The sequence below is a fragment of the Lepidochelys kempii genome, chromosome 12 (genome assembly GCF_965140285.1).
Source record: "Lepidochelys kempii isolate rLepKem1 chromosome 12, rLepKem1.hap1, whole genome shotgun sequence".
NCBI classification, from domain to species: domain Eukaryota; kingdom Metazoa; phylum Chordata; order Testudines; family Cheloniidae; genus Lepidochelys; species Lepidochelys kempii.
The window spans coordinates 25,419,987-25,442,646 of NC_136391.1; the positions used below are offsets into that span (position 1 = coordinate 25,419,987).

Sequence of the window (22,660 nt, forward strand, 5' to 3'; positions counted from 1 at the left end):
CAGTATTAAATTGTTTGTTTTAAAACTGGTAGAGTGTGTGTGTGTGTGTGTGTGTCTATAAAATCTTTTGTCAGAGGAAAAAAATTTCCTGGGAACTTAACCCCCTTATTTACATTAAGTCTTATGAGGAAATTGGATTCGCTTAACATCGTTTTGCTTAAAGTGAAATTTTTCAGGAACATAACTACAACGTTAAGTGAGGAGTTCCTGTGCAGGCAGCCTAATGGTGTTTCACTGACCTGGTGCATCTCTTCCTCAAGCTAGATTGTTGTCCTGTTTCTATGGTGGCTAGCATAATGGAGCTTCTAGTTGCTACTATAACTCTCTCCACTTTCCCTTATCTGGAATAAGCAAAACTTGATGATCACCTTGTCATGCTGCAAAAGCTTTTTATGTGACTGGTTGGGGAGGATGAAGGTGTTTCCAGATGTGGTGTCCGCTACAAAGAAGCTTTTCCCTTGCTTTTGATTTGGTTAAATGCTGCTGGTGAGCTGTTATATATTTTTTAATATTGCTGGGCAGTCATCAGTTGATATTAAAAAGGCCTAGATGTCAAGGCACATCCTGGACTCCCAGAACTCATTAGATCTAGATACCAAAATGCCCTGGAATTTTCTCCTTAAGAAGGGCTTGCCTTACAGCCATCTTTTCCCCCTCTCCAGGTGATCCTTCTTGGCCTGGGGAATCTACTACTCCCCATATGAGAGTATTTCCATACTCTACAAGACAAAATTCAATTGACTATTTCTCCTCCTCGTGGTTCTTAACCATTATAGATCTCTGGAATTCAGTTGTGAATGCTAGATAGCATACAGTGCATGATAAATAGCTACATAAAAGCTAACTGTGCAGTACTACTTCCCTTCTCATACTTCTCCAGTATTGTTCTACTTGCTGATCTGAGCATTGTGCGATGACAGCCTGGAATTACGCAACACAACTGCACTGAATAGTGTACCAGCTGATTCTGTGTTTTAAAAAGAACAGATCTGCAATGTAGAAATATTCTAAAAATGCACATATGAAATCTGTCATGAATTCATACTACTCCTGGGGACTGGAATAATACATTTGGCCAAAATACGAAGGGGAAAAAACTGATGTAATACACCTTCCCAGTCTTAACTTTCAGAGGGTAGTGTGAATTAGACTTTAACACTTCTAGCCAGAAGTTTGAAAATAGAAAGGGGTTCCAGCTGCTGCAACAAATAACAGTTGAAGAGTTCACACCTTACTGCAGTACAATTTCCTTATAATGGAGGACCTGCACAAGTCTAAAACTACTGCAGCTTTCAGCATGAGTGGAAGATGTAAGTATTCATTAAAAGTCATTTTTCCACTTGAAAATTGATTCTGCATTTCTAAAGAATAGAAACGTGATGGAGGGGGAGTGCTATATGTGGACCACTTGGACTGCTGCTTAATCACAGCGGAGTTAGTTTTGAGCCTTAGCACTAATGATGATGGAGAAAGAGGAAGTGGGTTTCAGCTTATCAGGTTGCGAGTCAGAGCAAAGGGCTAAGGATTCAAAACAACTCTTGCTTGTGTTTACATTTTAACTCTCAGCTTTCTCTGCTTAAGGAGGGTCACTGGCCAATTTCAACTGCTACAGTTTTGCCTCTTACAGCAAAGCATGTGATTTAAACCTAACTACTTCATACACCTGCGATTACCTATGTTAAACAAAGAGGGAGCCTGCTGCAATTTAAGGGGGAAGCACTTCCTTCCAGTAGGGGACTTTTTAGCAGAAACAGGAGGAGTGATCAGATCTAATAACCACCATAGTTATAACCACCGGGGGGGGGGTGAGGGGGCAATAGCAGCGGTTTACGACGTGGATCCCCCTGTTTGGGGCGGCAGATTGGCAGCGACCTGGGCGGAGTCAATCGGAAGCGGCCGGGCCGGGCCGCGCCGGGCCGGGCGTGATTCCCAGCGGCCCCTGCGCGGGGAGAAAGGCCGGACCGGTAACTGCCGGGGGTTGGGTGGCTGCGGCGCGCGGGAAAGCGGAAGTGAATCCAGAGAGTCGGTGAGCCGGCCTGTACCGCCCCAGCCCCTCGAGTCCCCGGCCTCCTCGGTCCTGCCCCGCCCTCCCGAGTCCCCGGCCTGCGGGGGGGAGAGGGGGGAGCTTCCTCCTCGGTCCTGCCCCGCCCTCCCGAGTCCCCGGCCTGCGGGGGAGGGGGGGCTTCCTCCTCGGTCCTGCCCCGCCCTCCCGAGTCCCCGGCCTGCGGGGGAGGGGGAGCTTCCTCCTCGGTCCTGCCCCGCCCTCCCGAGTCCCCGGCCTGCGGGGGGGAGAGGGGGGAGCTTCCTCCTCGGTCCTGCCCCGCCCTCCCGAGTCCCCGGCCTGCGGGGGGGAGAGGGGGGAGCTTCCTCCTCGGTCCTGCCCCGCCCTCCCGAGTCCCCGGCCTGCGGGGGGGAGAGGGGGGAGCTTCCTCCTCGGTCCTGCCCCGCCCTCCCGAGTCCCCGGCCTGCGGGGGGGAGAGGGGGGAGCTTCCTCCTCGGTCCTGCCCCGCCCTCCCGAGTCCCCGGCCTGCGGGGGGGAGAGGGGGGAGCTTCCTCCTCGGTCCTGCCCCGCCCTCCCGAGTCCCCGGCCTGCGGGGGGGAGAGGGGGGAGCTTCCTCCTCGGTCCTGCCCCGCCCTCCCGAGTCCCCGGCCTGCGGGGGGGAGAGGGGGGAGCTTCCTCCTCGGTCCTGCCCCGCCCTCCCGAGTCCCCGGCCTGCGGGGGGGAGAGGGGGGAGCTTCCTCCTCGGTCCTGCCCCGCCCTCCCGAGTCCCCGGCCTGCGGGGGGGAGAGGGGGGAGCTTCCTCCTCGGTCCTGCCCCGCCCTCCCGAGTCCCCGGCCTGCGGGGGGGAGAGGGGGGAGCTTCCTCCTCGGTCCTGCCCCGCCCTCCCGAGTCCCCGGCCTGCGGGGGAGGGGGGGCTTCCTCCTCGGTCCTGCCCCGCCCTCCCGAGTCCCCGGCCTGCGGGGGAGGGGGGGCTTCCTCCTCGGTCCTGCCCCGCCCTCCCGAGTCCCCGGCCTGCGCCCCGCCCCCACCGGTGGCTCTAGCACGTAGCGCCCCTTCCCTGGCGGCCGCGCCGTAGCCCGTGGAGCGGGATGAATCTGGGAGAGGCCGGTGCGGATGGAACCAATCCCCCGGAGGGGGAGAGGAGACCATGCAGTTTTCTCTCCCCCCCCCCTCCTTTGGGGCTGCAGGTCGTGGTAGCGACCTGTGGGCGGAACCGGGCGGAACCCTTCGCGGGCGGGCAGGCCGGACCGGGCCATGTCGGTGGTTTTCGTGCCGGAGCGGCTGCGCGGGAAAGCGGAAGTGAATCCGGAGACCCTGCAGCGGGTGAGTCTGCCCGGTACTGCCCCAGCCCCTCGAGTCCCGCGGGGGGCGTCCTCCTCGGTCCCTCCCTGGACTCCCCTGCGTGCGGGGGGGGGCTCGGTCCTGCCCCCTCCGCTGTTTCCTGGCCGGGGGGGGGGGCAAGGGCACGGCAGGCTCAGGGGAGGGTGCGGGAAGGGGTGGAGTGGGGGCAGGGCTGGGGGTTGAGCAGTGAGCACCCCCCGGCACACTGGAAAGTTGGCGCCTGTCGCTCCAGCCCTGGAGTCGGTGCCTAGACAAGGAGCCGCATGTGGCTCCGGAGCCACAGGTTGGCCACCCTGCCGTACAGCATCTGAGACGCTTGTCAGCTTCTCGCCGAATACAGTCCTCCCACCCTGCCCCAGCTCTTGGTCCAGTCTCTGTTCAGCGCTGAGCACCGGGGAGCCTCGAGCCTTATTGCAGCGGGGGGGGGGGACTCACCACACATTTTAGTGGCCTCAGTGTGGCCGCCAACTCTTGCTGGTGATCACTTTTTGATACATTTTCTGAAAATACTTAATATGCACATATCCATGTCCAAATCATTGTAATTTATTTGTTCTGGTTTTTTTGTAGACTCAGTAACAAAAATAATATATTAATGGCATTGGACCACTTTTTATAGTGGAGATGCTGAAAGCCAGTGAAACTGCAAAGCCCTCGTTTTACTTTGTCTCCTCCCTTGCCCCCATCCAAACCCGCCTCCTACAGCTGGGGCTGGGAGCAGGGCCATGGCTCTGGGATGGGAGGACGCAGACAGGGGTAAGGGGGCTGAGGCTGGGGCCACAGCTGGGGACAGGCGTGGAGCCCCGGGCGCAGGGCTGGCAGACAGGACAGGAGCCAGGACCCTGCATAAAACCTGAGGGTGCTGCAGCACCCCTCATGCCTCTAGTTCCTGTGCCTATGTAATACAATCGATAGTTGTATTTTGGTGCCCTTGGTCCCTGCTGCTTCTCCCTCCCCATCCCCCATTGCCCCAAGCACACCCAAGGCTCACACTGCTCCCTATTTCCTAACCATGGTGCCTGGTAAGGCCAGAACCCCATAGCTGGATCTGGGGTGGGGAGGAGGGGCGAAGCCCAGAGCCACACCACCCTTGGGGGCTGGGGTGCTGAAGCCAGAGCCTCCGGCTGAAGGTGGGGAGGGTGAAGCCCATTGCTGGAGCCTCTGGCTGAATCAGGAGGGGGGGGGGGTTGATGCCTGCCCCAGGAATTCCCCAGCTGAAGCCTGCCCCCTGGGTGCTGCAGGAAGGGGTGTTGCTTTGCCCCTATCCCATCTGTGCCAAGGAGGCTGTCAAGACCATAGGAAAAACTCCTGGTGGCTGCATTTGAGAAATGCTGTTCTCGGCCCTATTCTACCACAAATAAATCATAGCGTGCATACTGAAACTTGAGAAAGATGCAGGATAATATTTTTCAGCCCAATTATCAAAGAATGGGCAGAACCAGCTAACAGAAGGGAATTCTTGCAGTTGCTATAAACAACTTCCAACAAGATTTCAAACACCTGTGGCAGAAGCAAAGCACTAACTTGTTTATTTTAGTTACTAGATGAAAATGATCAGCTGATTCGGTGCATTGTAGAATATCAAAATAAAGGAAGAGCTACAGAATGTGTGCAGTAAGTAAACTTATTCCAAAATGCAGTCACTGTGATTCATGTATAGAAAAGGTACTAGTTTAGATGCCCAACACACTGTGAAATGTCAGAAAATGTTTTATAGAAAGTTTTTGGTTTAAAATAAGCCTTGTTTATTTACCACATCCAAGATACTGCATCATCAACTGAAAAATAAGCCACATAATTCTCATCTTTAGGATGAAAGTGAGGTTGAGACAGGATTTGGGGAGTTGGGTGTAAGAGAAGGGAAATAATTAAGCCTTCCCCCCTCATATCTTATTTTCTGAGAGTGAGTTTTTTCCATTTTGGGTGTGTAGTAGATGACCTAAGATGGCATTTATTAATTGTAAATATGCATGACTACTTCAATTCTGTCTAGGCACAGCCTGCCCTGATCTCTCTATTGCAGGGAATACAATTATCAAGTCTTGTTCCCTTCTGAGTTTTCCAAACTTTTTTCTCTCATAGGTACCAGCATATCTTGCACAGAAATCTTATTTATTTGGCTACTATTGCTGATGCATCTCCAGCCACTGTACAGAAAACTGATTGATCCCACAAACTTGGACACCCTTCAGTGGTGCCTAGATGAAGCATGGAGACATGATTGAATTGGGGGAACTCTGAGGCCAAGAGGGATACAGCATTCCCTCATTTTGTCTGACTGGCTAAGAGAGCAAGCTTTGATAGGGATTAGCTGGGAATCCAGGGGCCAAGATTGATGGGCATTAGGGAGTAGATTCTTATAGGAATAGAGTTGCTGTGGCCTTGCATCCTATTGGTGATGAGCTGATAAATATGGGGAAGATCCCTTGCACCAGTCTTCCCCTTTCTTGATTTTTTGAGAAAAATACACCTTATTTAGAAGTGCTACTGCCTCAGTCTTTCATGCTTCCTTGAGTGGTAGGTGACAAGGGGAAGTAGGAATTCAAGCAACAGTGTCACTGAACCCTCAGCAACCTGAATGTCATCATGTATTCCTTTGGAAAATGAGTGTGTTAAGGTGGTAAATGATGACATTAGGTATCAGAGGGCATGGTGAGCTTTGGAGAAAGGCTCAAGTTCTAACCCACTTACCCAGGAGACATAGTAAGATTACTGGAGGTAGTCTGGGACTTGCTGCCGCTGGCCATTAGTTTGTTGCAGTAACAGCCAGATGCTCCAAGCAGAATTAGGGCCTCATGATGCTGTCGGCTGTGTAAAGCTATATGCCCTAAAGAGCTTACACTCTTTGTCTACTCTAGTACCAGTTATTGGACCATGAGGTTAAGCAGGTTCATGACAACTCCCCTGACTAGGCTCATCCAGTTTTCATCTAAAGTTACCCCAGAAAATGTTATAGGCAGCATGGCTGTTTGGTAGGGGAGGACTGAAGCTTAAGTCTCCCTTAGTGTCCTATCCCTCTTCCACTCACTCATCACAGGTTTATAGGGCATACTGTAGTTCTCAAGAATGCATCTAGTTACAATACTCACTTTAGAGAATTGTTGTCTGTGGCCTGAAAGACAAGCAAACAGTTTGCTTGCCATTCCTCCCTCCTCCTGGTTAAATGTGTCTAACTCATTTCCAATTTATCTGAATTCTTGAATTTGTGAATTTACAAATTCCACAGTACAACTAGTATAATTGTACTTGACTTGCTTTGCCAATACGTGCACATTGCAGAAATCAGAAGACATTTATTCCTCTCCAGTGCATCCTATCTTTCCCTCTGAGAATGTCTTTGTGGGCTAGTTGTCCTGGAAAGAGATTCAGACTTAGATCTCAGTAGGCAGTACAACTGACACTTGTAGATTAAATGTTTAATTAGAGCGAAGACTGAGCATTATGCATAATGCTGTTTGCTACATCATAGGTTAAGTATCCAGCTGTTTCAATAACTTTACTTATGATTAGTGAAAATATTTTCATTTCAGTTGTAAAACTTATTTTTGCAAGACTCCAAGATGTCAAAAATGCAGGGTCAGGAATCTGTCAGATGCAATACAGGGACCCATCTTGCTGCACATCCGATTACAATATGATAGATACTATACAGATTGAACTACAGCTCTTCCCAATAAGCAAAAGCACTTTTGGGATTAGTATGAAACTACTCATGCAACAAGTGAGTTAGAGGAAACCTACTTTACTACTTGTAGACAAATCTGGCTTGAGTGGTTGGTTCCCTCCCAAACGTGCAAGTTTAATCTAATATTCTGAGTTTAGGCTTCTAATTTTCAAGACAAGTCAGCTGTTCCTTTGTTGGAAAACAGATTAAGAAAAGTAATTTAGTATTTAGATATTATCTAAATATGGAAAACACTAAGCAAATAGTTTTATATCTGCATTTAAATATTTTATGAGGGAATACTCATTGTTTCAGTAATGTCACATTAAAGTATTACTTTAACTTGCTTGAAAATGTTAGATATTTTGTAATAAAATTTGGTAACAAGAATCTTTGAATTCATTCCTTTGATATCAGTGTAAAGACTACTTGATTTTTAGCAGCTTTTCTTCTCAGAATGTGGAGTTGTCATGTACATGTATTAGGCTTTTTCATTTGTACATTTCAGATTTTGTATTCCAGTCACACAATTAGTGTAACTTAAACAGAATGGCACCAGACCATATTTTTGTCCAAAAGCAAAGGTAATTAGTCATTCATTAGATTTGTGAACAGTACATAAGGAAAGTGACTTAGCATGTATAAAAGTGAATGCAAAATGTTCACCACCAGAAGCTGGATATGGATATCCATTGTCGAGGAAGTAATACAAACTAGTGCTTTTCAGCAACTTTCCAACTGCTATTGAAGGAGCATGAATAGTAGTACTATACACTCCATCCTAGTGCTAAAGTAGCCCTAAAATAAGGATTGAGGAAATTAGATATCAGATTCTACGGTGCAGACAGCTCATTTAAAGTCATTAAGTAGACAATTTTTTACATTAATATTCCTTAATAGCTTTTCATTTACAAATTTAGGTTACATCATAAGGCGCTGTTCATTTTCAGTCAGGAGCATATTTCAAACAGGTACGACCTATTATTAAATGTATATCTTTAATAAAGCAAATAGGTTTTACTTTCAGGCGCTTTAAAAGTAAAATACAAAATGTTCAGGTCAGAAGCATTAGCTATTCACAAGAAGCACTGCAATAAGGGTATGTTAACTAAGCACCAAACCCTTGCACATGGCAGTGTAAATGATAAACAGATTTTATGGCAAGACTTGTTTGCCAAGTGCAACATTGTTAAAAATTACCAGTGTTCAGAACAATCGGCAGCACAGGACATAGCACCTACATGGTCAAAATGCAGACACAGAAATGGTTTCAATTTTGTTTCCACAATTCGCTTGGATTAAGTTTAGAAACTTTCAGTATTTGTAATTAACAATAAATTACAAAAACTGCAGCAACAGTTTTAGCACTGGTTAGGAAAAGTTCAAAGTTATAAATAAATCTAATTTGCATTGTGGTTTTAGAATGAATAATCATGGGACATAAATATAACCAAATTTAGGATCGAATATTAATTGTCAAGCTTTAGGAAACTTCAAACCATTTGTCAAGCTAAATAACGACTAGTACTTTCAGCAGAGGGTTTTCAAAAGTAAAATAGTACAGAACATTAATTTACAGACAAAAGCCACGCTGATTGTGCAAAGCACATTACTGTAAAAAGTCTATGTACAGCAAACAATTCTCTGTAAACATGGTAAGTATGAATTTTCAGAAAACATGGTGACAGTATATCAAATACAGGCAACATTGGCATCCTTAAACAGCACAAAGGGTAACATTCTAGGCCTGCAACTACAGACCATCACCATACAAACAAAAGGAGTGAATGGGTTTTAAACACCCAAATGTTTAATAGTATTAGTGTTGTATATTTTATATATATATATATATATATATATATATATAATTTTTTTTTTTTTGGTATCTTTAGATATAGATGTACTTCGTTCGTAGAAAAATGGGAACAAACGTACTTTTATCTTCATGGAAAATCTGTTATATGTAGTTAGAACTAAAACCCCACTTTACTAGTAGTTAACATATTAGAATGGTATAATGATTTAAGAAAATATAAAAATAAGATTAATACTGTCAAAACTTTATACCAGAAAATATTATGATTTCATTACTTTTAAAGATGAAATATGAAAATTTTAAATAAGCTTTAACTATATAAAGAATCTTCTGTAACTTCAATTAATATACAATGGGATAACTATACATATATTTATCCCCCCCTCCAATTTAAGCACCAGTCACACACTGATGGATCCACTTTGGTTGGAAGATTATTCCAAATTCCACAGGTTAAACTTTGTAATGGCACATAATATTCTTTTAAGTATCTGCTACCCACATTTTAATTCTAGTTTCTCTTCTGAGCCAGCTCACAATTTTTACTCTAACTGTAGCATCTGAAATAAGACTTTAAATATATGCAAGTAGTCTTAGCTGTAGTTTCACACATTTAAGGAGCACAGTTGGGCTAATGCCTTTGGCCAAATGCAGAAGTATCAAATAGTGTATTTGAAAATCAGCACAGTCATATCCACACAGATACCATCTACCTTCAGCAGCCAAGAAAACATTTGAAAAGCAAGTTTGAGTGGGTCCAGCTGCTCTATATTTACATCAGTGAAATTACTGCAAAACTTAGTTTTGCAATGGTTGCTGTAAGAAACCCACTTGCCTGGCATGTTAAAAGCTGCTGCCCCACTTCACTAAAAAAAATGGTCACAGGCTGTTTACTTAGAATACAAAGACTACAACTTGTCCATTATAAATCTAAACAAGAACAGTGTTGAGCAAAAGCAAACACTATATTTGCTTAAAAAGTCAATGCATTTTAGCAGATGTTTAACTATAAATCTATATGAAAATAGCTATAAAATACAGTGTCTTGCATGGTAGTCTTAGCAATTTTTTTAAAAAGGGGTTTTGAAAAGTAAAGGTAATATACACATTTTAAAAGTGTTTTGCACCACAGTTTTGGACTGTTTCATGTACATTTAACAAATATATTGGCTGTTTGCTCAGCACTGTAAAACAATTTAAAACCTATGTACATCACCATAAAATTCTCACTCCACATATAATAAAATAACCAGAACACTGCCAATACACAAAGGGGAAACAAAGATAATATACATAATTTATAAGACTGTTTGGCCCTATGATGCATCTTTCCAATAAAAAAGCAGTTAGTATTGATGCAGGTAAGATGGTCTGCGTTCGTGCTTTACTGGAAAGGATTTAAAGCCCTTATTCAGCTGTTTGTGCTGGGAAGTCTGCTGCTGGGGTGAGTGTTGCTGCGGAGCATAGGCAAAATTGGAGGAAATCCCTGTAGATGGAGTACAGTCATTGGCTGTAGACCAAACTGGTGACTGTAAAATTTGCATTGTGTCATTCCACTGACTGACTGGATTACTCATTTGATACAAAGATGTACTCTGATTGGGCAGTGTGTTTGCGACGGATGAAGAATGCTGCCAAGGGGCCTTAGGAGGCCAGGTTTTGGTTTTATTATCCTGTAAAGACAGAATTATCCGCTTTGATTTTGCAAATAAAAATATTTCCTTTTGGAGCTGTACATCGATGCATTTTGTTCTGATTTCAGAAAGTTGATTTTCTATTTACTTGTCTTAAATTATTTACAGTAAGAAGAGAGTTGAGCAGATCAGACAAAAAACCCTTCATTTTTATATGTGCGTAATAGGTACCTTTTCCTAGAAAAAAGGAGCATGTTGCAAAACTGATTCATAAGCTTGGATAGTCCCTTATTTTCGCTTCTAAAAATTCTATTGTCCCTTTTCTTTAAACTCATAAAAATGACTATTGGCTTAAAACAGGCGTATGTTGATCAGTTATATGCAAACTTTTCTCATGAAGTATTCTGAATACACTTACAATTTGTAGAGCTCTACTACAACATCTTTATAGAGCAAAGACTAATTTATTTATCGTTTATGTTGGTGTTCTGCCATAGGCTGGCAGCTCACTTCATTCTGTGATTCAGTCCCCAGTTCATTTCTCACTTAAAAAAAATTACTTGACAGTGCAGCGCCACTAACCCTACATTTATGCCACCCTGGCCTGTTACGAGAGCACCCTGATGAGCATACCACTTGCTCTGGTTTGTCACCAAAATATCTGGGAAGTGAGGGGAAAAGAGCACTACAAGCAATCCGGAAAGCAGTTCCAGCAATCAGGAACGGTTTGCATGAGTCCAAAAGGAGGAAAGCAATGTGGTTTGAACTAATTTAAAAAAAATTGTTTATGTAGCAGAGATGCTTCTTAGGAGTCCCTATTTTAATACTTAAGTTTTGTGCAAAGCTTTAGATTTCCCCTACAATGCACATGGTTTCTGGTGTTGATTCAATTCAGAATTAACAAAAATTTGTCTCGTGAGCAGTCTCAAGTACCTATCAAGTTACCTAGTTTTTCTTTGCTTGCTAAATCACCTTCATTAACAAAGAGAAAAAAGCAATTTTCAGCTTACCTGATTAAGATCATCCACGGTAGAAAGAAGAGGTGGTGATGGTAGTGTGCTATGATCCTGCTCACCACTACTGTGTTTTCTGCAGAAAGCAACAGAGTGACATGCAGTTTGCTGCCATTTAAAAGCACATCTTTTCACCTACTGTTGGTACATGTAATTCTTAAGATGACTGTTTACCCTGTACATTTGACAGCTTTGTGCGTGTGCTTGTCTCTGTTTTCACACTCTGTGCATCTTTCACCCAGCGAGGGGAGAGAAGAACATTAATAGTATGGTTCCTGTTTCCTTAAAACAACAGTTGGTAGGTGGATTCTGGGATAGTAGTATCTAAACTTTAACTTTTAAAAAAATTAGTAGTTAAAGGGACACATCTTGAAATTAGTTGCCCACCTTTTTTCTGTCTGACTGTATATTGTAAACCATATCAAATTGAGGTATGTTCTGAGTACTCATACATTGAAGCTAGAATAATAAAAATCCTTCAAAAGTATAACGTAGCTCCCAAGCTCTGCACATACTATCTGTTACAGCAAGTACAGAGTCTGGCTTGTATCTGATGACAGAGAAGTGAACTGAATAAGCTCATTTACTAAAAAGATTCAGTGTTAAAATTTGGAACCCATAACAGTAGCTCCTCTGTCAATGGCTGATTTGATCAGAGGCTCTTGAATGCAATTTTAACAACTTCTACCCCTGGTTTTGTTTGGTTAAGTAGGTATATTTTAATCACTACTTATAGAAAGTTCTCATTTAAATGCCTTAATTGCTAGTAATCATAAGAACGTAAGAATGGCCATAGTGGGACAGACCAATGGTCCACCTAGTCCAGTATCCTGTCTTCTGACAATGGCCACTGCCAGATGCTTCAGAGCAGTGGTTCTCAACCAGGAGTACGTAGAGGTCTTGCAGGGGTACATCAACTCATCTAGATATTTGTCTAGTTTTACATTAGGCTATACAAAAAGCACTAGCAAAGTCAGTACAAACTAAAATTCCATGCAGACAATGACTTGTTTATACTGCTCTAAATACTATAAACTGAAATATATTCCAGTTGATTTATTTTATAATTATATGGTAAAAATGAGAAAGTAAGCAATTTTTCAGTCATAGTGTGCTGTGACACTTTTGTATTATTCCAGATTTTGTAAGCATGCAGGTTTTAAGTGAGGTCTAACTGGGGGTCTGCAAGACAAATCAGACTCCTGAAAGGGGTACAGTTGTCTGGAAAGATTGAGAGCCACTGATTTAGAGGGAATGAACAGAATAGGAAAATTACTGAGTGATCCATCCCGTTGTCCAGTCCCAGCATTTGGCAATCGGAGGCTTAGGGACACACGCAGCATGGGGTTGCATCCCAGAACATCTTGGCTAATAGCCATTGATGGACCTATCCTCCTTGAACTTACCTAATTATTTTTTGAACCTAGTTACACTTATGGCCTTCACAACATCCCCTTGCAATGAGTTCCACAGGTTGACTGTGTTGTGTGAAGAAGTATTTCCTTATTTTTTTTTTAAACCTGCTGCCTATTAATTTCATTGGGTGACCCCTGGTTCCTGTATTAGGTGAAGGAATAAATAATGCTTCCTGATTTGCCTTCATACCATCCATGATTTTATAGACTTATATCATATTCCCCCTGAATTGTCTCTTTCCTAAGATGAACAGTTCCAGTCTTTTTAATCTCTCCTTACATGGAAGCTGTTCCATACCCCTCATTTTTATTGCCCTTCTCTACTTTTTCCCAATAGGACAACCAGGACTGCATGGAGTATTCAAGGTGTGGGCATAGCATGGATATGTATATATAGTGACAATATGATATTTTGTTTTATTATCTATCCCTTTCCCAATAGTTCCTAACATTGTTACCTTTTTTTACTGCTCTCGCACATTGAATGGATGTTTTCAGAGAACTATCCACAATGACTCCAAGACCTTTCTTGAATAGTGACAGCTAATTCAGACCCCATCATTTTATATGTATAGTTGCGATTAAGTTTTCCAGTGTGCATTACTTTGCATCACACCCACAGAATCAGACAAAGTGGACAGAGCACCAAGTGGCCTCAGCACGCTGAGCATATTACAGCTCAGTGGGCCACCACACATCCACTGAAAATTGGAAATTTGTGAAACCCCATATGGCACATCCCTCAGGACAGAAAAGTGATTACCCAGAACTATCCTTAGAGAAAAGCATGAAGCCAGCGTAAGGCAGTCCTATGTACTCTGCTTGGGCCTGTAAGCACTTGTGATCATTGGTACTAATAGATCTAGTAATAGCAGCAGGAATAACTGATTTTTGTCCATTTCCAGGAGACTTGACTGGTGCTACTAGTGCAGTCTGAGAACCTTAACTAGGTCCTGAAGTTATCTTGACAAAGGTCAAAGATTTGAAGCACCTACATTCTCAGAACTGTTTCAGAATCTTCTCTACAATCTTAACCAGACATGGAAGATTAAAAATAGGTCTATAGTTGGCAAGACTAGCAATGTCAAGCAAGTTTCTTGAACCAGTTGTACATATGCTTCCATAAAGGTGACGGGCGAGGGAAGAAATAATTGGTCTTTATGACCCTGAGAACCCCTCAACGCCAACTGGCAAAGGATTCACTGTTCTGTAACATCCACTCCTATCAGACCTGACTAATCCATTACACCCAACATATTGCTTTCTTAGTAGTCATCCAAAAAGGGTTGTGTAAGGTGTCTAATAAGCTCATATCATACAGATCTTCATAATCTTTGTGAGATGTTTATACTGGTGATATTTAGAGAGTTGTGTATGTGTACTGAAAACCAGTGCCAAGGCAGAGCTGACAAAAAGTTTGTACATCAGACACAGGACACTGATTCACTGATCTCTCTGTCAGCTATTTAGATTAAGCACAATAAGTCAATACAATGGAAGGCAAATCCGCATACGGGGTAAACAGGAGTATGCAATGATACCTTGGAGCCAGCACTCCAGGAAAAGAACCCACAAGGGGTCATACTAGCTCTGGGAAAAAAACAGGACTTTGGGGTATAACAGAAAGGCAAAAGGACATTTTTAAATTTATCACTGAGGGAATGTAAAGGATTGTGCTTTTACATCCATGAACAGTGCACCCCACCCAGCTCGGCTGGTGATTCTGGGAGTTTGCTTTAGGTGAGAAAATATTTCTGAGAAGAATTTTAGCTTTTTAGACTCTAAGAAGCATGTTACACTTTTTATATGTGTAACTATTTTGTTTCCATTATCCTTACTCAGTATCTCTTAAATCTTAATCTTTGATAATACCCTTCTGATTCTTTCACTATAAAAATATATTTCAGTAATGTTATAAAGGGCCTGATCCTGAGTTGTGTCAGTCAAGCTGTTGTGTACACTGTCTCTTTAGGGAGTACTTACCTGGTAATTTCTGTGAGTGTCTGGTGACAGGGGCTGGACAATGCAGGGAGCACTCCAAGGACTTGAGGGCTAGTGTGTCTATATTGCTGGCCGGCACAAAGATCCCAGTTCTGAGTGACATGGAAGTCAGTACTTGTGCGTGGCCATAGGCTGGGGATTTCAGGGAGCTGAGCTGCAGCAGGCACAGACAAGTCTGCTTCACGCTAAGGGCAGGTAGTGGTGAAGTACCTCATAACCCTGTGTACTCCTGGGGAGTGCCACGGTCTCCTGCCCTTTTTGCTTTTTTCTGATTTACAAAGGAAGGCCTGAGATTATTTTTACATTAGAAATTTGGATACGGTCTGTCCTCAAATACACTGACAACTGAAGAACAAGTGAAATGACATTGCAAGAGTCAAGAAAGTGAGAGTTGAGCAACTGAGAGGAAAGAATTTTCTGAATTCTGGTTCTTGTTACTTACATTTGAGAGCTATTTCAATTTACATGGACTAACATTTTGGAGGAAAGCAATCTTTGTTAAGATTCATCATCACCCTTTCAATTCATGGTAAGCACTAATACACATCCTCAGAGACCCTCAACAAGTCCTCCAGCAAAACTAGAGAAAGCCATAGTAGATATTCCCGATATTTCTGAAGGTACGTCTACACTTACAACAGCGTATCATGTACAGACAAAGCACACCCAGCTAGCACAGGTATAAATAGTAGTGTAGACGGTGAGGCATGGCTTAGGCAAGTAAAGTACCCTACGTGCCTGTACTCTCAGGGTACATGCCCAAGAAGGGCAATCCACATCTATGCTGCTGTTTTTTGCCATATAGTGTTCTGCTGCTTTTCCTGCTGCCAGAGCCTTTCCCTGCCACAATGAAGGCTCTAACAGCAGGGAGAGGCCCTGCTGCCTTGAACCTTTCCTCACTGCCTCCCCTTTGTGGGAGCCCTTCATTGCTACATATAGCTACACACTGCAGTGACAAATGCAGCCTGCTTTCACTGCAGTGTGTAACTACGTGTGTAGTGCCTCTACTCTACAAGCTGCCGTAAGGATAGGCAAGACATGAGATAAAAAAAAACAATGAGATAAAAATCCTAAAAACTGCCATGTTCAGGCCTTTACACATCATGAAAAAGGCCCAACTTTTACCAAGTCCTTTGCAAATCCGCTTTTAAGAATGCTCAGCACTCTGCCCTGCTCTTGTACAGTTTCATATATATTTTAGTTAAATGTCATGATACCTAAAGCTATGGATGGGCTCTTTTAGTTATAAAAAATTAACTAAAATAAACAACAGAACAGTATTTGCTGATAAGCAAGAAACACCAGCACTGCAGGCTAGCTATTTTTATGACACTTGCAACTCAGATATGTGAGATTTTTTACCTTCCACTTTGAAGATTCTAGTATCAGAAGTCTGTTATGGAGTTGTGTCTTCTCACTCCGTCCCCCCCACCCCACCCCCAAACAATAATCCTGGGAATAGATTTTGACATCAAACAGGATTACCAGAATGAATCTGTCAATATAACACATCCTGCTATGTTCTCTGGCAGCTTGCTTCCCTGGTTTCACTCTTCCACATTCAGCTGCTGCTTTTTCCTATGACTGCTTACAGACATTCCTCTTCATCTAACTCTGCAAAAGCAGTCTCTGAAGTTTGGTTCTTGGCCCCTTAAAACCTCAGGTATAACTCCTATGCTGCGGACACTTCAGTCTATACCCCACTCCTTCATTGTTTTGACCACCCTTCACTTGCTTTCTGAATGCATTAACCTTACCCACATCTTGCTCCACCACACTTCTTTCAGGGCAACACATCCAAAACAGATATCCAAGGATGACACACTGCTTCAGGAAATTTAGCCCTGTTGCCATTGGCTTTCAGCATCCAACCCCCAAAATGGGTAATTTACTTATATTGGCATGTTTTGGCTCTAAATTATTCAGTGGCTATTATGGGAGGTTATTTAAAATATGTTCAGGCACAGCACTAATATTTGCTGATAGTTTAGGTTTGCCAAATGGCAGATTTTGAAAACGACATATTTTGGGAACCAAACACTCTACTAGAGTAGGGGACCTAGGCCCTGATTCTCAAAGACACTTAGAGATTTAACTTCCACTCATTCCAGTGGGAGCTAGGCACTTAAATACCTTAGAGGATCTGGGGCCTACTGCCTTGAATAATTCACTTTTCAAATTTAGGCGTCTTCATTACTCCTCTCTTAGCTACACACCTACCACTGGATCAGTGAAAAATTCCAGAGACACAGCAAAGCTTTCAATCCCTCGGAAGGTAGAAAATGATTAGATTGTGATGTGTAGTATAACAGGAATAATCTTCTGCTGTAATTCACTTTTGAGACTGATTAAACACCTTGGCTCTGTTTTAGCTATTAATCAAGCTCATTAGTTTATTTGCTTTATATGATACCAACAAAAAAAATGCAACTGTGCATACAGAAAAGGAGGGACCAAGCTGACAAGGCTATTAAAGATAAAGGCAGGAAGTTTGAGGCTGATGCCCACTTGAAGGGAGAACCAGTGGAAGAACTCAAATAGGGGCTTGACATGGTAAGAATGACCAGGCTGGTAGATTATTTTAGCAGCACCATTTTGAGTAGAATTAAGGGGAACAAGGCCACAAAGGAGGAGGTTGCAGTAGTCGAGATGCATAAAGAGGGTTTGGATGAGAATTTTAGCTTGAGATGAAGCGTTGGAAGAAGTGGTAGGGTTTATACATGAGTCTAGAGAGGGGCAACTGAAAGATGATCCCCAGTTTAAAGGGGTGAGTAACTGGGAAGATGGGGGTGTTACCCATAGCGACAGAGTAAGGTGGGGAAAGTTCAAGAGCTCACTTTTGTGCATGTTGAGTTTGAGATGACAAATGGACATTCGTGAAAAGATATCAGAAAGATACTAGACTGGAGGAGGTGATAGCTCACTAGCGAAATTTCTGAGTCATCTGCATAAAGATCAGATACTTACGGATCCATATGACCAATGTGGCTAACAAGTTTCAATTCATGTGGTTGTCTCACAATCCCACCAACTGAATGCTCCTCACACAACAAGATTCTCACTTTGTCTTGCCATTCTTTTATGAAATTAGGATTAAAAAGATTCAAGTGGCACATGTTTATATTAACACATATCTGCTCACCTCCTTTGCTTGACGGCAGCAACAAGGTCTGGCCCTGAGAACATGGAAAACAAACTGTCTCCATTAGCTGAGGAGGTCTCGTCACTTGAGCTGGCTGAGTCTCCTTGATTACCGGACCAGCTGTTTGTCACATCACTGTAAGGAAATAGGATGTCAGTCCTCATTTCTACACTGTCCTGACCAGAGTACCTGCCATGAAGCGTTAATGGATTTTACCTTAAATGCTGAACGTTGGGAAGTCCCTACTCCTGGGACCCATTGGTTAAACCCCAGTTGTGCAGAAAGTGTAGAAGGAGGAATATTTTTGAGTTATCTATTCACATAGAAATCAGTAAATTTCTCTATTATTATAGTAATAGACCTGCCACTGCAATATCATTAATTGCAACAATCTAATGTAAAAAAGAAAATCTCTTTCATTCATTCATATATACGTATTCATATTATATACACACACACCATAACCTCCCACTCAGGCAGAAGATCCAAACGATACTTGGTTTAGGAATTTCCAAAAGGGTTCAGACATCTATTTCAGAATTAGATGAGTATGGGATCTCTACCTGGAGGCTGCAAACTGGTGTAAAAGGCAGGTCACAAACAACCACTCTCCCTTGGTGGACAGATGGGAAGGGGATCCTGAAATTTTTTTATGTTGTAACATGAGGCCACAGCATGGAAAAGGATGAGAACCACTGAACTAGAGAACATAGCAACCCTCAGAACCTCTCACTGCATATACTGAAGACTGAATCCACATTTGCTGATTAAGCAGCATCCAGTTGATAATGTCTAGGAAGCTCAATTCAATCCCCTGACATACCAAGTGACTTCATAGCATCATTCCTGATCATGAATATCCTTGGCCTTTAAGATATTAAAATAAACTCATTTTGAATTAAGCTTTATTATAAACCTGTCACTTCTTATGTTAAGATTAAAAATACACTGTATAAATACAACTGCACTAAAATATTTGTTTAATGGACATTTTAAGCTAAATGTTACCACTTCAATATCAATAAAGCAGAAAATGGTCAAGCCTCCTACCCTTGAAAATACTGTATTTTTTAGAAAAATATTACAGCATTTGTCCAGTGAAGCAATAGCAGTTAACACAGCTATCAGGAAACACCTAGTAATTTACAGCATCTCTCCACTATGTTCAACTTGAACGTACAATGGATTAGAACATAATGTACGGTCTCACTTACCCTTCTGTGAAATACTCCGGGAAAGGCCAGGTTCTGTGAGGATCATCAGGAAGAGGCCAGTTGTTACGTGTGTTGCTTGGGCGACGGATGTGCTGTGCTTGCCTTTTTTGTAGCATAGCCTGGCTGACCCCGGCTACATAGCGGGCAAACTCTGGATCAGAGCCAACTTAATATACAAAAAGAAATCTGAGAGTCAGTTGCTGACATATTCAGCTATTTCTACGGTAATTATCCCTTCATTTAATCCTTTCACTAGGCTGTCTATCCCAGCAAAAAACCTTAACAATGAATACCAGTCAACACAGTTGATAACTCTCTGTGAAGCAATATATAGTACTAAATAACTAGATAACTGAAAAAGGTTATGAATTGACAAAGAGGTACACAGTATCTCCATATGCTGAATAAGGGGAAAGGGGAAGTTACTGACCTGTAACTGGAGGTTCCTCAATATGCGGTCCCTATCTGTATTCCACTGTGGGTTATGCATGTGCACCATGCACCCAGAGCCAGAGCCAGAGCATTTGAAAATAGCGTCCACTGGTCTGCACATGCGCCCTGGCTCACCTTGTGCCTCTGTCTGAGGGGATAAAGGCCGTTGCTGTGGGACCATCTCTCCAGTTCCTTCTCTACTGCAAATCAGATAAGATTTGAAGCAGAGGGGAAAGAGGGCAGACAGTGGAATAGAGAAAGGAACCACACATCCAGAAGAACCTCCAGTTACAGGTCAGTAACTTCCCCTTCTTCGAGTGATGGTCCCTATTGTATTCCATTGTGAGTGACTGACAAGTAGTACTTAAGTAGAAGGAGGGTATGAGGATGTTGAAGGCAAAGCTAAGTGGAAGACCACCACCCAAATGAGGCATCAACAGAGGAATCCTGCACCAGGACATAATGTCTCACAAATGTGTGAATGGAGCCCCATGTGGCCGCTTCACAGATATCAAGGAGTGGGACCTTTTAAAGTGATGCTGTAGTCATTGCTTGTGCTCTAGTGGAATGAGCTTTCACCACATGGGGGGGAGGGAGGGAGGGGGAATGGGATTTGGGATGTAGATGCAAAAAACCCCTTATCCTTATGGAATATAGTCAGGGCCCTACCATTCCATTTTGTTCAATTTCACGGTCGTAGGGTTTTTAAAATCGTAAATTTCATGATTTCAGCCCTTTAAATCTGAAATTTAACAGTGTTGTAATTGTAGGGGTCCTGACCCAAAAAGGAATTGTGTGGGAGTTGCAAGGGATTCCACAACCTCCCTTGGAAGCCTATTCCAGGGCTTAATTATTCTTAGTTAGAAAGTTTTTCCTAATATCTAACCTAAATCTCCATTGGTGCAAATTAAGTTGATTATTTCTTGTCCTACTCTCAGTGGATATGGAGAACAATTGATCACTATCCCCTTTAGAACAGCCCTTAATGTATTCAAAGACTTATCAGTCCCTCCTCAGTCTTCTTTTCTCAAGATTAAACAAACTCACTTTTTTTTAAACCCTTCCTCATAGGTCAGGTTTTCTAAACCTTTTATCATTTTACTGCTCTCCCCTGAACTCTCTCCAATTTATCCACATCTTTCTTAAAATGTGGTACCCAAAACTGGACACAATACTCCAGCTGAGGCCTCACCAGTGCTGAGTAGAGCAGAACAATTACCTCCTGTGTCTTACATATGCCACTCCTGTTAATATATCCTAAAATATTAGCCTTTTTTGCAACAAAGTGCTTGCATTGTCATCTACAAATTTTATAAGCATACTCTCCATTCCATTATCCAAGTCATTAATGAATACATTGCCTAGTACCAGACCCACAACAGACTTCTGTGGGACCCCACTAGATATGTCCTTCCAGCTGGACAGTGAACCATTGATAACTACTCTGACTATGGTCTTTCAACCAGCTGAGCATCCGCCTTATAGTAATTTCATCTAGACCACATTTCCCTAGTTTATGAGAATGTCATGTGGGACTGGGTCAAAATATACTAAAATCTAGCTATATCACATTAAGCTCTAAGCACATTAAGTTCTAAGCACATTATTTTAAAACAATTTCAGAAATTAGTTTCTCCTTTACTTACTGTATTAACCAAAGCCTGAGTTACGGATTCCTACCACTATGCTCAGAATATGGCACTCAAGTGAAGGAGGAGCTGATTTTTCCGTTTTAAAAAAGGTCATTTATTACATTATGTTTTTTAAAGGCCAAGTCACATATAAAACCATCTCCTTACCTATGTAACAATTTATTAAAAAGTGAATTAAAATATTCACTCTGTTTAATTATTTGCCACATTCCTTTCAGCACGGAAGAAAAAAGTAAGGTTTGTTTTGCATTCATGTTCTCAGTCCAGTAATGCAAATGCTATAGAGGGGTTTAAATTACATATGGTGGGTTTTGTTTTAAAGTTCATTGGAACATTTCCACTGGACAAGTTTTTTTTTTTTTTTTTAAACCTGAAATCTAAATTCTGGGTCAATTTTACCTTGACAGCATGCCTGTAACTGGGACCCCAAATTTGGTTGGGTTTTTTTTTTGTTTTGTTTTGTTTATAAACAAAAAGGTCCCTGGGCAGAAATAGTAACTTCTCTTCTCATTTTAGTACTAAAAGAAATACTTATCGTACACTCTGAATATTTTCTCTTCTTCTTACCATTAATAAACCTAGTCAGAGCACTACCCTTTTAGAATTTAACAAATGGTGCTGACTGCCTTTGTAGTAACCACAACAGGTAGGCCTGACCGTAAGCAGTAAAGCTAGATGAGTGAACAAAGTAGCCACATACAAGTAGGAGACAAGTGAGTTGGTTGTTAAAACGTCTCTACAGCCCTCAGGTGCATATGAATTGAGAGACAATGTCACGGTTGGGGGCAAAGGGGAAGAGACTCCTCTGCCAGTACAACTAATGCATCTCCAAGCAGTTTTAATAACTGCATAATTTCTGCACAGCAGAAACTTTTTGATGTTAGATGGGTTGTGAGTACGAAGATAATTGTGAAGGATCCTTTTCTGTATTGTGATGTGGTCCATGTTATGAAAAAGTTTCAGAAACCCTTGAAATTAGGGCTAGAAACTGAGGTTTTATTCTCATCTTTGCCAATGACTTGCAGGGTGTCACTTAGCTTTAAAAATCCGGGCCTATTTAGGCGTTGCTGCGCTCAGGATCACAACGCGTAATTGATTTAGGAGCTTATATCTCGAGCCTAAATTCCATTGTCAGTAGATGGAATTAAACGAAGTGCGTAAATCCCTTTTGAAAATTAGATTTAGGCTCCTAAATCAGTTAGATGTTGTGACCCTGAGTGCAGCACTAAATAGCTTTAAAAATCTGGGCCTTAAAACCTCTTTGTACCTCAATTTGCTCAACTGTTAAAAATAAAAGTGCACACATGTTAATGCCCACTGACCCCTGTAAAACA

The 22,660-nt window shown here is 42.5% G+C and overlaps 2 protein-coding genes across 6 annotated transcripts in view; one reads left to right on the forward strand and one right to left on the reverse strand.

The window, feature by feature from the left end:
* The first annotated feature begins 1,845 nt into the window (after nucleotides 1–1,845).
* SS18L2 (SS18 like 2) lies at nucleotides 1,846–10,558 on the forward strand. Of its 2 annotated transcripts, XM_073307917.2 has the most exons (4): nucleotides 1,846–2,026; nucleotides 3,190–3,325; nucleotides 4,881–4,957; nucleotides 5,426–10,558. In XM_073307917.2, the coding sequence occupies exons 2-4, from the start codon at nucleotides 3,257–3,259 to the stop codon at nucleotides 5,508–5,510; spliced, it is 231 nt and encodes a 76-aa protein (XP_073164018.1). In that variant the 5' UTR covers nucleotides 1,846–2,026; nucleotides 3,190–3,256; the 3' UTR covers nucleotides 5,511–10,558. The 2 variants fall into 2 exon arrangements, with proteins under 2 accessions (XP_073164018.1, XP_073164019.1); XM_073307918.2 differs by lacking the exon at nucleotides 1,846–2,026 and having other exon boundaries at nucleotides 2,314–3,325.
* Nucleotides 4,868–22,660, reverse strand: part of GARRE1 (granule associated Rac and RHOG effector 1) — a 108,503-nt gene continuing 90,710 nt past the window's right edge. For 2 of the 4 annotated variants that reach the window (XM_073307906.2, XM_078848124.1), the window contains 4 exons: nucleotides 19,243–19,408; nucleotides 18,029–18,163; nucleotides 11,468–11,546; nucleotides 4,868–10,496 (listed from right to left, as the gene is read on the reverse strand). In XM_073307906.2, the coding sequence (XP_073164007.1) occupies nucleotides 10,170–10,496; nucleotides 11,468–11,546; nucleotides 18,029–18,163; nucleotides 19,243–19,408 (707 nt within the window). In that variant the 3' untranslated portion in view covers nucleotides 4,868–10,169. The other 2 variants (XM_073307909.2, XM_073307908.2) reach the window with 2 other exon arrangements.